Source organism: Cryptomeria japonica, chromosome 5 (assembly GCF_030272615.1).
Source record: "Cryptomeria japonica chromosome 5, Sugi_1.0, whole genome shotgun sequence".
In the NCBI taxonomy this organism is placed as follows: Eukaryota; Viridiplantae; Streptophyta; class Pinopsida; order Cupressales; family Cupressaceae; genus Cryptomeria; species Cryptomeria japonica.
In genome coordinates, this window is record NC_081409.1 from 235,925,883 (window position 1) to 235,942,251 (window position 16,369).

General features: G+C 37.0%; 1 protein-coding gene across 1 annotated transcript; it reads left to right on the forward strand.

The window, feature by feature from the left end:
* The first annotated feature begins 482 nt into the window (after positions 1–482).
* Positions 483–2,813, forward strand: LOC131063359 (protein WHAT'S THIS FACTOR 1 homolog, chloroplastic). The gene has a single exon (XM_057997145.2). The coding sequence runs from the start codon at positions 1,172–1,174 to the stop codon at positions 2,639–2,641; it is 1,470 nt and encodes a 489-aa protein (XP_057853128.2). The 5' UTR covers positions 483–1,171; the 3' UTR covers positions 2,642–2,813.
* Positions 2,814–16,369: the final 13,556 nt, after the last annotated feature.

The window sequence follows — 16,369 nt, forward strand, 5'->3', positions numbered from 1 at the left end:
TCAATGACAAAACTCCAACATATACATATATTTTCATTTAAAATATATCATATCTACTTATTATTTTTTAAATCCAAGAGTTAAATTAGAGATAGTGAGTTGTTTAGTTTCCAAATTTTTGAATGAAAATTTGAAAATGACATAGATTTCTTTGCTAGTAGAATGATCATGTTTAATCAACTCATACATTAAAATCCAATGAATTCAATACCAAAATAAATACAAAACAAAAAAAATGCTATATCTTCACTCTTCTCAAGAATTCTCTGCTTAAGATTTATAATTAATAAAATTAATTATGAAATAAAGGAAGGAAATACACAGAATCCCACCGGGTTCAAAAGTCCCGTCAAAAAAATTGTAATTGATGCAATTTATTTTTTATTTTACAAAATCTACTGATTTAGGAGGGTCTAGCAAAGTGCACAAGATCGATTATATTACCTGCGCAGATCAAGCTACGCGTCAGTGCACAATTTTGTGTGGTACGCCTCTGCAAAATTCTTCCATACTTTCAATTTATGAAAAACGCGAGTTCATGTTAACTTCAAACCCTAACCCTAGGGCAAAAAGAAACACGTTTGGTATCAGTATAAACCTTGAGCAAGAATACTTAGGAGGGCTACAATGTTTTTTTTAATTTGAATCCCCGGAGCAAATTCAATATCTCTAATAACTGTACAAAGAAAATACAGTTTGTATTTAGATAAACCCTAAACCCCAATGCCTTGAATGGTGATCGTAGAAAAGGCGATAGAATTTGTATTTGTATAAATCTTTACATCCAGGGGAACCCTAGGGAAAATACATTGTCTTGATTATTATTTTAGCTTGGATGGATGTTGGCGAAGTTGGGTGTAAGTCCTGGATGAATTTGATAGCATGGTGCGTCCTTTGCTGAAGGACAGCTGAGTGGCATTCTGTCCACCCCCTTCTTCTGAATAAAGGCATTTGGTATCATTTAATCTGCTATCAAATTTGAGGGAGTCTGTTTCGATATGAAAAGTCGAGAAAGTTTGAAAATAAAGCCTTTGATGAAATATGATATTCACATATATGAGAAGTCCTGAACTGTCAATTCTGTAGTGGTATCAAGGAAGGCGATACAACAATTTTAATTTTCTGTACTCTATGCAAATGTCTATGCTGCTGCTGCACTGTCAATGTTGTAATGGCATTAAAGAAGGTGATGCAAATCTTTTCGTTTGCAATTCAAAACGTGAATGTTTCTGCTGCTTCAGCTGCAGCAGATTGCAAATACATTCTTAATTCTGTAACTATCGTCAGTGATGAATATGTGAGGAATCCATTGATGCATGATACTTGGCATTGCCAGAAACGATTTATGAAAAGCCGAAGGGTGCGGGATAGGAGTAAGAAAAAGAAAGAAGCTGCTTTTGAGAAGGTGATGAAAAGACAAGGACCACTTTCAAGGGTATTAATGCTTATGGAGATTTTGAAGTGTGAGCCAGAGCAAGTCATGACATTGAATAACCTTGCATTTTATAGACGTCGCCTTAATATCACTAGCAGTGACAGGATTCCTTTGTTTTTAAGAAGATATCCCAAGATATTCGAGTTATACACTGACAGACGTGGGGCTACATGGTGTGGGTTTACTGCAGAAGCTGAGTCATTACTTGAGGAAGAAAGGAGGCTCAAGAAAGAGTATGAAAGCACAGCAGTTAATTACATTAGAAGGTTCTTGATGATGTCTGTGGATAAAACCCTACCAATTGATAAGTTAGTCCATTTTAAGCGGGACTTTGGTCTACCAGATGATTTTAGGAATGATTGGATTTATGAGTTTCCAAATTTTTTCAGAGTGGTTAAGAAAGATGACAATGTCCTGTACCTGAAGCTTACATCATGGGATCCTGCCTTGGCTTTCACAGAGTTGGAGAGGAAATTAAATGAAAATACAGAGGAGCTTGATGTTCATAGAAAAGGAAATTTATCTCCAGGTTTGTTGACCGTACCCTTTCCACTCAGGTGGCCCTCACATTACCCAAGGCGTAAGATACCTGATACAACAATCCAGATTTTCCAGGAATTGCCATATTTATCTCCTTACGCAGATCCTAGTGACTTGGTCCCTGGATCCAAAGAGTTTGAAAAGCGAGCTGTTGCTGTTTTGCATGAGATTCTAAGTTTTACTTTAGAGAAGAGGTTGATTGCAGACCATCTTACACATTTTCATAAGGAGTTTAGGTTGCCTCAGAAGTTAATGAGACTTCTTCTTCGGTATTTTGGAATCTTCTATGTCTCAGAGAAGGGGAAGAGATTTCATGTGTTTTTGACAACTGCATATAAAGGTTCTGAACTTATCGAGAAGAGTCCACTTGTACTATGGAAGGAGAAGGTTGAAAAGCTAATGGGTGAGAGGAGGAGGCAGAGAGTTAAAGTAGCTTATATTAATATGGATGATGATGAAGCTACAAACGGTGCTGAGCTTGATCTTGGAAGTGATTATGACAAGGAAGAGACCGTTTACATGGGAAAATGCTCAGGTGGCTGTGTCAATGTCAAGGAGGAGGATGGAAATTTAGCAGTTGATACAGAAGACATCATTGAGAAACAAACAATAACAGTGGATGATAAAATGGACGTACAGGAAATTATCAGAGCCTATGAAAGATGAGCATTCCTTCTTCTTTGACTTTTGCATGCTACATTTGTGCCTTCCCAAATTTATTATGTTTTTCAGCTATAGAGATGTGTAACTGGAGCTGGTTGGATGACTATGCTTTTCTATTTCTCAAAAGTTGTCTACATTCACATAGTTTGATTCAATGTATACTTCTTTATCTGTATAGAGCTTTCTCTGTTGAGCTGTGTTTTTCTTTGTTTTGAATTACAGATAACTGTATATATTGTATCGATAATTACTAGAATTAGGTTGAGAATGAAGTTGCATGCCTACAGTCTTATTCAAAGTCAGTGAAAGTGGCTACCAGACAATCGGATCTCTAGCATAAATATGCAGGGAACTGATGTAGGACTGCAATATGCATATCTGTAATGACATATCTCTAAATTATTGCAATCAATACAGATTTTTCTTTAAAAGGTGCCCTTCTATTGATAGTATGGAAATTTTCTATGATGGCTTGGATTATGACCCGCATAGCCTGATAGTAAGGTCTTTCAAATTTCTTAATGTTTCTTTCAATATTCTAAAATTTGTTCATGCGTCCATTGCCTTCAGTGTGCAACACAATTTCCAATGCATGCTCTTTAGCACAATCTATCATACATTGAAGGAGGTTTCTTACATGTAAAGCCAGATAAGTGACTGGAAATGTGAGTTAAAGAGGTGTTTGGTTTTATGTTTATTAGACAATCTGTGGAATCTTTATATCCTACTTATAGACTTATATTGATATTTGGCACAATAAGTATGTCAGCCTATATGGGGTGGTCCATGAAAGGAAACATAGGTGTAGAATATATTTCATACACTAATCTATGAGAGGAGATATGTGCAAAAATTAAATTAATTATACAATTGCAAGAAAATAAACACAAAAGCAACATACCATACAGTGATTCATATGGAGAACACCCATTCAGCAGACACTTGAAACAAATTCGGTGTATTGTTTAGTAATCAATATTTACAGTACACTTGTAAGGTCTGAGCCTTTACAAGAATATCACCAACAAGATATCTAAAACAATTCTGATTGTATAGCAATACCTACAAAACTCACTATGAAGCCTCCATCTTAAGCACCCAATAAATAGGAGAAGCAATATGTAAAACCATCAATTGGCAATTAGGAAACCATGAGCTAAACCCAAAATATGATGCTCAAATCATTTGTTAAAATTCAATGCGCAAATCTTGAGGTAAGTCCATAGGCTAAAAATAGCACATTGCTTCCACATGTCATAAGCTCATCATAATCCATTCACCAACTTGGGTGTTCCATTTTGGCCCCGTTATCTCCATTTAAAAATGCTTGATGATGTGTCATAACATGCGTCATAAGTTGGTCAACCAATGTGACAACCTCTTACAACTCTCTTGTGTCATACATGCTCTTACATTTTTGATGTAGAGGAGGCCATAACTTTTGATTCAAGAAGTCAATTGAGCCTTTTTTTCTAAAAACTGTAGAGCTCACAAAGGTCCATATTACCATAACCAACTTGCTCCAGTCAAGGCTTGTTTCAACATTTTTTTTGGGGTCAAAAAGAATGGAGCCCAAAAATTTACATTTTTTTTTTGGTTCTCAACACAATGATGTAATGTTGAAACACATTTCCTAACATTCTCCCACTCATCAAACACCGTGCAAGAGCAAAGAGAATATCAACACTATCAACTATTAGTTAGGGGCCACGAGGCCTATAGACTTTGTAATTTCCTCTTTTTGAAATGGGGTTTTAAAAATAATAAATTAAAATATCATAATATAAAATAAAATATAAAATTAAAGTTTAATTTTATCAAAAGTCAAGTGGCACACGAAGAATCATGACTATTAAAGGAAAAAGATATATGAGACACCAAACAAGGAGTAACCACCATATGAAGAATATATCTTTTATTATCTGACTATTACTCCTTTAGAGCATGGAACTATGGCTCATTTAACCTGAGGAGGAAACCCCTCATGGCAGGCATTGAAGCGTAGAAACTCACAATTTTTCAATAGTGATTTCACACAGAAATCACCATGCTAAGTTGACTAATCTCCTAGTAGACATTATTAAAATTTCAAGTTAATAACATTTTCCGTTTATCAACAAACCTGATTGCTATCTTTAAAAAAGATATATTCAATTGTGCATATTTGATTATCAGAAATACACGAGTGATGGATGCTTTTGGAGGTTTGGTTTTTCCCTCTTGAGGGTTTTCCTAGGTTATATTTTGTATCATCTTTGGTGGTATGTTGTCTATTTTTTTGCATGTGGATTTTGAAGACTTGTTTGCATGATTTTTTCTTTATGTTATATGTGGAAATTGTTATAGATGGCTGCAAATTTTCTAAGAAGAACTTGTTTAGGTACCTATAACACATGGACATCAAAAATAGACACAACACTCCACTTTGTTGTTGGTTCTAATGGTGAAATTGTAGATTCTATAGATCTCTTTGCTACAAGAACAAAATAATAATTGCATTGTATAATGTATACATTTGATTGAAATAGAAAGTGCCCATATGAACATCCTTAGCAAGCACCATTGCTCCTCACACCATGTTATACCCCCCACTAGAGAAATCAATCTATACACCCACATCATTGAATTTCCTAACTAAAAGTAGGTTTTGCGTCAAACCTGGGATGCGCATAAATCTATTGATCCCCTTCACATGTTTGTTAGGGAATTGGATCAATAATCTTCAAGTGTGAGACATCTCTTAGATGCTTTTTCTTGCCATCATATTATTTGTACTTTGAGAACCAACCTCGATGTGAGGTCATATGGAAGGAAGCTGTGAAGTCTATCAACCACACTTTCCAGTGCATGTGTTGCTAAGGCTGCACCAAAAACATCACCATCATCTTGAGACTTTTTTAGACAAATCATCCAAATCATTTTTTGTTTTTATTATTCTCCTCCTTATAGTCTCTTCAAAAATGCCCAGGCTTGCTATAGTTCCAACACTTAGCTTTGGTCTTTTTATAGGGGATTTGGATCTAGGCTTTTCTTTCTTCTTTACCATCTTTCCTTTCTTTTTCGATCTTCCATGAACAATTAGAGTTTCCTTGGCTGATTCAGAAGTTTTTCTTTGCATCTCTTTTGAATGTAATGTTACATTCCGTCTTGAGTTTAGGGGCAGTACTCACAATTACCACTCAAGTGGTCCCACAATTATGGCAAAGAACATTGTAGTGTCTTGCAATTACTCTTCTCTATCTTCATTCCAATGAAGTGCAATCAAGTCATAATCATATTGAATGCATTCATGTGCTTGGATAGAAAACCACCATCTTCCACCCTTAGGGTATACAACTTCTTTCATAGGAGAAATTTAGTTACTAGGGATTTAGCCTAATAAATCTATCTCAACTTCTTTCAAAGAACTGTTGCAATTGCTTCTTTATATACATTTAACAACATGAAGTCTTCCAAATAGAGTATAAAGAGGCCCTTCACTTTTTTGTTCGATATGTCTTAGTCTTATTGCATTGCAGATGTTTTGGATCCAAATATTGCAGACCATAGATCTTTGCCTATGTGTCATGTCCCCTCCTTGATCATTATATATAACATAATGAAACACTAATTATTATTAATTAATTTAATAATTATTAACGAATGATTATTTGAAATTATTAAATATTTATTTTTTCAATAATAATATTCTTGAAATATTTAAATTAATATAATATTACAAATATGACTACAAACCAACTTCGATGCCTCATGATAATGGATTTTATGTCCAATAAGGATGAAAGGTAACATATTTTGGATGTTTGGAAGACCTGTCTCTTCACTTAAACAGATTGTGTATTTTGCTTAGTAAGCGGTATCTTTAAATAAGCTCCATTAATCATACCGACTTATGATCTAGTGTCTATTAATTATATCGACCTTCCTTCCTTCTGTAATGTTCGAAATTAATATCTCATATCCATCGTATTACATCGCTGCCTTTGCTAATAACATTACTCCTCAACCACTGATTGGAGGATAGTTGATATCATCATTCACAAATGGTCTACGGTTCTTGTATAGTATTGCCGCTCTATCCTTAGGAAGTATTGGGTGTATACATTGGAGACTTTACAATTCCAATGGTCGTATCATCTTTATTATTCTCGTTTGACCAGGTTATGACTATCGATTAGTTTGCTTATGTAAATTTGCTGCCTCTATGATTAATCATTGATACTTAACATTAATCGATGCTTTATCCAAAATATACCCAATCGCTGTTTATTATTGATGATTATCAGTCTTAATTACTTCCCCCTCGTATGTGCATTATATGATCGATTATTATAACTTAAGAAGACAACAATTAGTGAGAAGAAGACTAATTGGTATTCATGAGATAATTAACCGATTCTATGTTATGTGGTGCAATTAACATATAATGAAAAGAGGCGATCATGAATAGACACATGATATGTCTTTGGGACACAACCTATCATTCTGTTTGCAAGATATAAGCAGGCAATCAATCTCCCTCAATCGGGGATCATTCAGAAACCTTTTTATCTCTTATTCATACCCTTCATTGGATCTGTTCAAAAAGCAACAGCCCCTTGGCATAATACAGTTGCATTCATATAAGGTTATATATATTATCAAGATAATCTTAGTCTTATCTATGTATATAGGCTTAATCACCCTCCAGATATCCAATTGTCACATCAGAGTTAGCAGTGATATTGTCATCAAATATATAATATAACATCCATAAGTGGGTATCATAGATTGTCATTCTTAGTGCTAAGTAAGTCTTTGAGGAAAGAAGTCTCTTGCCATTGTTTTTGCAAGTTAATTGTTTCTATTTCCTGAGTGTTAACTTAAGGGGACATTACACTATGAGTATATCATCCACCTTGAGCTTCCAAAGCACAAAGTTAGTGTGTGTGAACTCCATCATTATCCTTGATGTGCTTGCCATTTTTCTTGCAACAAGATCTTTTGTTGTACAAGCTCTCACTCAATCCAAGATTAGTACAAAAATGTCGTCTCTAACATCTAGAATTCGAGGTTATTGGCCTTTGATACCAAACGAAAGGAAGTTGAGATGCAAAATACTGTATCTACACTAATCAACATATCATAATATAGTGAGTTAGGTGGAGAAAACCCTTCTAGAGAAAAACTCTACACCAAAGAATCTCAATGTATTATTTAGTAATCAATGGCCACAATGCACTTGCAAATTTAGTCTTTATAAGAGTATATCACCAACAAGAGATTTTGAGTAATTTTGACAACATAAAAGTACCTACAAAACTCACTACGAAATCTTCATCTCAAGCACCCAATAAATAGAAGCAATACATGAAATCATCAAATGGTAATTGGGAATTCACGAAAAGCCACTCCAAATGTGATGCCCAAATATCTAGTTTAAAATCCATTGTCCAAATCTTACTAAAAATAACATTTTCCTTCCACCTGCCATAAAGCACATCATAATCCACTTGCTAACTTGCATGCTCCATCTCCATTCAAGAATGCTTTACTGTGTCATAAGTTGGACTAATGTGTAACTCCTTACAACTCTCCTATGTGTCATAGATGCTCTTACGCTTTTGATGTGGAAGGCCCAACTTTTGGAGGCCATAACTTTTGAATTGAGAAGCCAATTGAGCCCCGTTTAATTTTTTTAGCGCTCAAAGAGGGCCATGTTGCCATAACTGCTATTCTAGCTAAGGTTCATTTCAACTATTTTTTGGGGCCACAATTGACATCTAAAGACTTGAAAATTGCATTTTTTTGTTATATAGTTTGAAAATTGTATTTTTTTGGCTCATTTCATTAAGATGCAAGGTTGAGATACTGTTGTGACCATTTCACACATCACCCCATCAAAATGGGGACCCCCTCTCTTTTTTTTGGTCTTGCTTTCTCTTGGCTTAGTTTTTTCTCTACTTGCTAGATGTTTTGAGTAAGTTAGCCTGGGCTGGGTAGGTTAGGGTTTACTTCACAAAGCTCATCTAGGGTTTCTTGCAAAGCCAAATTTGACCTAGGCTTGGGAAAGTCATGTATTGTCTGCCTTGAACCCTGATGTAATCTTAGAAGGATCTTGCCTTTCAGGAGATGGAAAATGTATAGATTGTGCAAAGAGGTTGAAGGGTTTGAGTCAGGATGGGTCAAAGTTGTAGGTATTTAGGTCAGAGTCTTGTCTTCTCTCGAGTCAGAGACAACTGAATGGAGCCAGCAAGCAAATAATAGACTTGAATGACAAAGAGAAGACTCAAGCGGGATGAATCTAAGGCATGATGAGTGGAAAAGGTCAAGAAACTTGAGCTAATCATAAATTTCGCTCTTGACCCTTCCAAAGGGTCCAGAGCGAAATTTCCAGAGGACCTAGGATTTCACCTAAGTCAAAGAGTTGTTGGGCGAATTTGCAAGATTATGGAAGGAAGTGCATTAAGGATTGAGTCTAAAGCGAAATTAAGTCAAATTCAAGGTAGATTGAGCCTAGAATAGGAATTTCGCTCCTGGCCCTTCCAAAGGGTCTAGAGCGAATTCCTCTATAAAACACTCCACCTTGACCCAAACTAGGAACTAGCTCATTCCCAGGCATTAGTGAAGGCAAAACACTCAGTTGGATGAGGAAATGTGGGAAATGAAGTCAAAATTTGAGCACAAGGAGGAATTTCGCTCCTGACCCTTCCAAAGGGTCCAGAGCGAAATTCATATAAGACCCTATTTCTTCACAAAATCTTGAAGTGAATGCCAATTTGAATTGGATGATGATAGGGGGAGACATGAGAAGTTATATCCAAGCCAAGGAAGGGTGAAAAAGGGTGAGAAATGAGCTCAAGGATGAATTTCGCTCCTAATCCTTCCAAAGGGTCCAGAGCGAAATTCACATAACCCCTATATTGCTCCTTGTTATGGCCAAGTTTTGGACTTCTAAGGCATGGTTGGAATGGATTTGATGTGTTCTTTCCTTTGAAAGGTGAATTGAGACGATGGAGTGGTGAAAATTAATCTAAATCTAGAATTTTGCTCCTGACCCTTCCAAAGGGTCCAGAGTGAAATTCTCAATTTGACCCCCTTTTTTTGCCTAAGACATTGAAAAGACCTTGTTTTGAGCTAAGTGGATGGCAAATGGACTTGATTGTGGTGAGGAGAGGTGAGTTTGATCAAGTTTGAAGGTAAATTGAATGGAGGAAGTGTGAAATCAACCTAAATCTTGAATTTCGCTCCTAACCCTTCCAAAGTGTCCAGAGCGAAATTCCTAGAAGACACCCATTTCTTCCTTGATTAGACCAAGATCTTAGTTCCTTGGGCATATTTGGAAGAAGATTGACATGTTTTTGCCTTAGGAAGTGAATGAAGGCGAAAGCAATGAAGGATTTTGTCCAAGACATGAATTTCGCTCCCGACCCTTCCAAAGGGTCCAGAGCGAAATTCTTGAAAACACCTATTTTCCCCTTAGATGAGGTCAAAACCTTGGTTCTTATTGCGTGGATGGAAGTGGAATGATGTATACTTGCCTTTTGAGGTAGATTGGAGTTGGAGAGATGAAGAGTCAAGCCTAAATCTTGAATTTCGCTCCTGACCCTTCCAAAGGGTCCAAAGCAAAATTCTCAAAATCTCCTTTTTCTTCCAATTTTGTGTTAAGCCAAACATTGATGAAGGTGAATTGGACTTAAAATTCCCCTAGGCATGCATTTGAATGGGCTGTGAGTCCAAAAAGTAAGGATTTTGAGCTAAAGAATGAATTTCTCTCTTGACCCTCCCAAAGGGTCTATAGCAAAATCCTAAATAGGTCTTGTCCCTGGCGATGGTTTTGAGCAAATTTCTCCTTTCAGGCCTTCCTAAGAATCAAGCGAGTGTTGTCTTCATGAGATAGGAGTCCAAAGGTGAGAGTCATGGCATAGCAAGGTAAGAAGAAGGTAGAGTTCAACCTAAAGGAAGAAAATCACTCTTGACCCTTCCAAAGGGTCTAGAGCGAATTTCTTCATAAGACACTATTCCTTGCTCCAATCTACAAGCTAGTGCATTCCTAATCAATTTTGAAGCCCAAAGACTTGTTCTTAATGACTTAAGGGATGAAGAATGAAGCTAAGTGAGGGAAATCAAGCAAATCATGAATTTCGCTCCTAACCCTTCCAAAGGGTCCAGAGCGAAATTCTCAAAATCACCTAATTTGCTCACGATAGAAGCTAAAGTATGAATTCCTAGGCCTTGGAAGAGAGAAGACTAGTGCATACTCGCCTTGGGAAGCAATTTGGGGTAAAGAAATGATGCAATTTGGACCTAATCATGAAAATCGCTCATGACCCTTCTAGAGGGTTCAGGGCGAAGTCCTTTGAAATCCCTATATTTTTCACCTTGTTTGAAGGCAAGTTGCAAGTTCATGATGGCAAGAACATTGAAAGGTTAAGGATCAAGATGGCGAAATAATGGAAAGATGGAGTGAATGGAGTAAAATGGCAAACATTAAATCTTGAAGAAACTTCAACATCTCCTAGGGTTGCCTAAGTCTCTTCAAAGGATTCACAAGCAAGTCACATTCAAGACACATTATTCCTCTCTTAATTTGTTAATCAAACCTCATTTTTTGAATAAATAATGCAAATCCGCCTTGATTAAACAATTGTCAAACTGGCTAAATTGACCTTTGAGCTTTAAAATTCAAAAAATTCATTCTTTGGCACCCAACTATATTCTTTTTTAGCTTTATTGCTAGGTCGGCCACCTTGGAGATGGATTTTTTAAATTGTATTTATTTATTTAAGAGGTCGGCCTCTTGGGAAAAGGATGAAAGTGCCCTATATAGGAAAGTAAATTTTGCAAGCATTAATCATTCATTCATACTTTCTTCCTAAGCGAATTTGAGGAGCAGAACTGGAGGAGCGAATTGCAGCAGGTGTAGACGAATTTCTGATCTAGGAAGGCTGGTCAGGGTCTGAATCTGCAAAGGCGAACCTGAGGTGCAGACCTAACGCTTTTGACCCCCTTTGAATATCACTTGGAAGGAAGGCGAATCCAGCAGCAATCTCCCTTTTTATCCATCTTTTCAGATTGATAATTAGAAATCAAAGATAAGGTATGTACAATCTGATTTTTGAAGATGTATTGAAGATCCGATTCAATTTTCTATATCAATTTTTTAAGGTTAAGTCTTCAATAATCTAGTTTGATTTGTAGGTGATGTCAATTTGAAAAATCATAATTTTAAGGGTTTATCATTTTATTTTCAAATTAAAGTTCAATTGTTTCTTTAAAAGATCTCAAGTCACCTATCTAGGGTGCTATACCTAAACCTAACTTAAGCCTTTTTGTAGGTAGCAAATGGCGGCCCCCAAGGCAAGTGGATCCGCTACCCGACAAGCTCTTGTTAAAGAAGATCAAAAAAGTGACGACTTGGAGACAAGGATCGTATCCAAATGGAGCAGTATTGGAGACACCAACTTAGGGAACTTCAATGTGAAGAAGTTTCGAGAAGCACCCTACATTGGCAAGCCATCACCCATAGCCAAGAAGTTAATTGAGAGTGGCATCATCAAGGCCGCATGCTTCCCTTCCGCAGTCAGATGCCATGAGCTAATGATCGAATGTGCCAGGCACTATGATTCACATTTTAAGGACAATCATAGCCAAGGATGGAACTATCCTCACCTATCTTTCAGAAGAAGCTATAAGTGAAGCTTTTCATCTTCGGGAACTGAGAGATATGATCTACAAGAGCTTAGAAGGAGCTAAGTCTATCTATGAAGATGACCCTGATACCTGTCTGAACTTCATCAATAAGAATTGGTTACTCAAGAGTAGGCCTCGCTTGAATAAGATACCCAATACGCCTCACATAATTTATTTCCAAGAGGAATTTAGAGACTTGATAACCATGCTCAATCGGATTATAGGTGCCTCTCAAGCCTTCTTTTTGGACAAGTGGATGTTCTTTTTTATACAGATGATCGTTCAAGAAAAGGGAATGTTCAATTGGGCCAGAATTATTAGCAACAACCTAGATGTCTAGTTGAGGAGGCTAGTCCCTACTAAGTCATTCCACCTGAGTTCATATGTTATATATTCTTTAGCCAGATGTTTTGAATATGTAGGATTACCACACAGAGGAGTTGTTGGGAGAGGACCTAGAGAGATAAGAGTATGTGATTCTTATGCTCAATTTCATCATCCACCTAAGAATTACTACAAGCTAGTCAACGATACTTTCACAATGCATATCACCAGGACATTACAAGGAGGGATCCACCATCGACTATCTCGAGAAGCACAAGAACTCGTGAAGAAACATTGTGCATGGTTCATTCAATTTCCTAAATTCACCTACATTAGGGTCCATGGATGTCCTTCACCTCCTTATATGTTGCCAAGATATCCTAAGGATAGAATAATATTACTTGAAGTGACTAGACAGTTGATAGCTTGTGCTAAAGCATCAAGACATAAGCATGGGAATGGTATCCCCATGCCTATTTCACTGGGAAATTCAATTGAAGTATGTCCTAATTCTCAAGCAACTGAAGATGCCGAAAAGGAACTATCTCTGTATTCATTCACATCCTTTGCCTCGAGAGAGAATTTTGATCCTAATGGTTGTATGGAAGAAACAGTTGGGAAGAAGTACATGCATGTGTTTCAAGTAGAGGACTTCTAGATGAATGTTCAGGATGATGTGGAGGTAAAAAGGAAGATGCACTCTAGATTACCTTTGCATCTTATCAGGAAATGTAAAGTTTATAGAGTAACTGATCAAGCACAGGACAGTGGTAGATATCTCCAATCCTCCTATGAGAAGGAAAACAAGGAAGTGAAGATAGATTGGGATGAGCAAGAAGTCGCAGACTTAAGAGCATTGATGGACCCAGTTTTAAGTTGTACTCGCAGATGGGTAGATGTCCAACATCAAAAATTGAAGGAGCAAAATATAGCCATGACATCTAGCCTAGAAGCAAGAACAAAAGAAGGAGAAGCGAGTGTAAGTGAGAACACTTCTCATTCCAAGGGGTCAAAGAGAAAAGAGGGACCTAAAAAGAGAGAGCCATCCAAGAAGAAACAAAAGGAGAATCCTGATCATCCTTTGAGTACTTCTTCTAGACATGAAAAGGAGATAGGTCAAGGAGAGGATCAAGGAGAGAAGGTGTATGAAGTAGATGAGTCTATGGAATCCATAGTGCAGAACGATAAACAAGGCAAAGGACAAACACCTCAGCACTCATCAAGTCAGTCTCTTCCTCTCCAAGTTGGTGCTAATGAGCAACAAGAAGAAAAGAATGATGATGAAGCAACATCTCCTTTCAGAGCCGAGATACCGTTGCCTGAAGAAATACAGGTAAGGGAGAGAAAATCTTCCATTCCAGATTGGCTTAAAGAAAGACTTACGAAGGTAATTGTGGTTGAAGATGAAGAGCAAGTATTTGATTTGGAAAGTCTTCTAGGAAACTCTCAAGAAGAGATCGAAAGGAAGAAGGCTACAAAGATGTCAAAGGTAATTAGAGATGATGCATGATCTAGGAAGATACAGGTAGCTACACCAGCAGTGGACAAGTATGAGGATGAGATTATGGCAGAAGAATATGATTTAGAGACATTTGATCTTGGTCCACTTACCTCCGAGCAAGCCATGGAAGAAGCGTATGATTCAGTGAGAGCAGTTAATGATAAACTAAAGGAAGAAATGGAAAAGAATAAAAGGTTGGAAAAGGAGGTTAATGCTTGGAGGAATTATTTTGGCCACCTTAATCAGCCATTAAGGCGATAGGATCCAATAGTCTCACCCTTGCAGGCACTCCCTCCCAAGTCAATAAATGAGGCAGAAAAGATGAAGAACTTAGCCCAATTCATGCATACATGGATTGATGGATCGTACAAGGTAGCCATGAAATTTGTAGCAAGAATGATGAAGACAATCCACAGAGCTATCCAAGTCCTTGAGATCATTCATAATCTAGTGGTGACTGTGGATGCCTTCACTCACACTAGAGATATTGTCATCCCTGTATTACAGGTGGTAAGAAGGACATCAAGACAGGTTTTAGCACAAGAGAAGATAATTGGTGGAGGAACCCATAATCTTCTACAATGGTCAACTTTGATCCAATGAAGGAAGTTCTATTCAAGGACATCAATAGTAGATGCAGCCGAGTGGAGAATACTATCCATCCTTTTCAGGATAAGGTGTTTGATGTATTATGTACAATCCTTGACACAAGGATAGAGATCGAAACAGATGTGGATGTCCAAGAATTGAAAGATAGGATCAAGGTTATTTTTTGCAAAGAGAACATGATCACAGAAAAGCAACAAGATCAGATGTATGCTACTATGTTCCTGATCAAGAGAACAAAAGAACTAGAGCACAGGTGGGAGATGACCCTTCTTGCAGCCTTTGCTCAGGTCCTTCACTTGGAAGAGCGGATGAAGAACCTGCATGAGATTCCCATTGCAGAGATCGAAGGGATTACATCCAGATTCATTGAATATGCCAGAATAGAACATAGAAAAGGTAACAAAATTCTAGATGAAAAGTTGTTATGAAATGATGTGGCAATTCAATTTCTATTGGGCTATGTTTCCTCGTTATTTGTGCCAATTTCTATTGGCTATGGAGTGATAATACTTATCTAAATAGGGTCATTTTTGTAACAAACCCTAATTAGGGTTTAGGTGTCAAAATTTCAACCTTTGATCTTCTTTAGATCCAGGTCGTTCATTGTATTTGAGAGTGCTATATAGGTCCTCACTTGATTCATTTTAAAGAGTTGGAGGAAAAAAGAGAAGAATAAGATTGTTAGCAGCAGAGATAAAAGTAGTGAAGAGAGAAAGTTGAACAATTGTTGTTATATTTTGCTATGAGATCAATGAAATATTGAAGTTATGGTGTTTTATTGCAATCTTTGTGGCTTTTTACATGGTTGTTTATCTTCTTGAATCACTCTTAGTGGAGATAGTACCTAGATTTTAGGATTAGATTGAGTGACAAATGTTGTGTTTGATCTTTTGGTAAAACTCGTAGTCCAAACCACTAGCCCCTTACTGATTGTAAGCCTGCCTTGTGTGGTCAACTGGAGATATTGAAACAGTTTAAGAGTTCAATCATTATTCGAGATATTGGTATGTATCTTATTGATATTATCTATTTCATTAATGATTCGGAAATCATTGAATTCCCTTAGAAGATCGCACCAATTCCAGTAGAGTTGTTGTACTTTGGCAATACTGAGATTGGTAGAGTTTCACCAAAATCACTCTCCATTTAGTCATTCTTAGGCCTAGTTTAATATAACCCTCTCGAATCCCCTATCTTTTGCCCTTTCTGAAACATTAGTTAGTATTAGGAAAATCCAGTTTCCTCATTGAAAAGTAATTGCAAGAACTAGCTTTCTTAGAAAGTACATAAAGCCCCTTGATAAAACAACAAACACAACGACCACTGGTGCTTATCCACAAGTAGAGAACCTACATATCAGAACCTTGGAGATGCTCCGATTGATCCTTTTGCGAAATCTTCAGAATTCGGTGAAGCTTTATTCAAGAGAGGATAAGATACCTTTAGGTATTTTATTCTGTGTTTGGTCGTGTACAAAAGACACATCAACAAATACCTATCCTAATAGTGCTCGTAGACCTCAAGCTAGCACATAGAAGACATATGCATTGGTGTAACCACCCTGAAAGAGTGGATATCAACCCCCAAAGGAACAATCTCGCCCAAGGTGCACAAAAAGTTTGAAG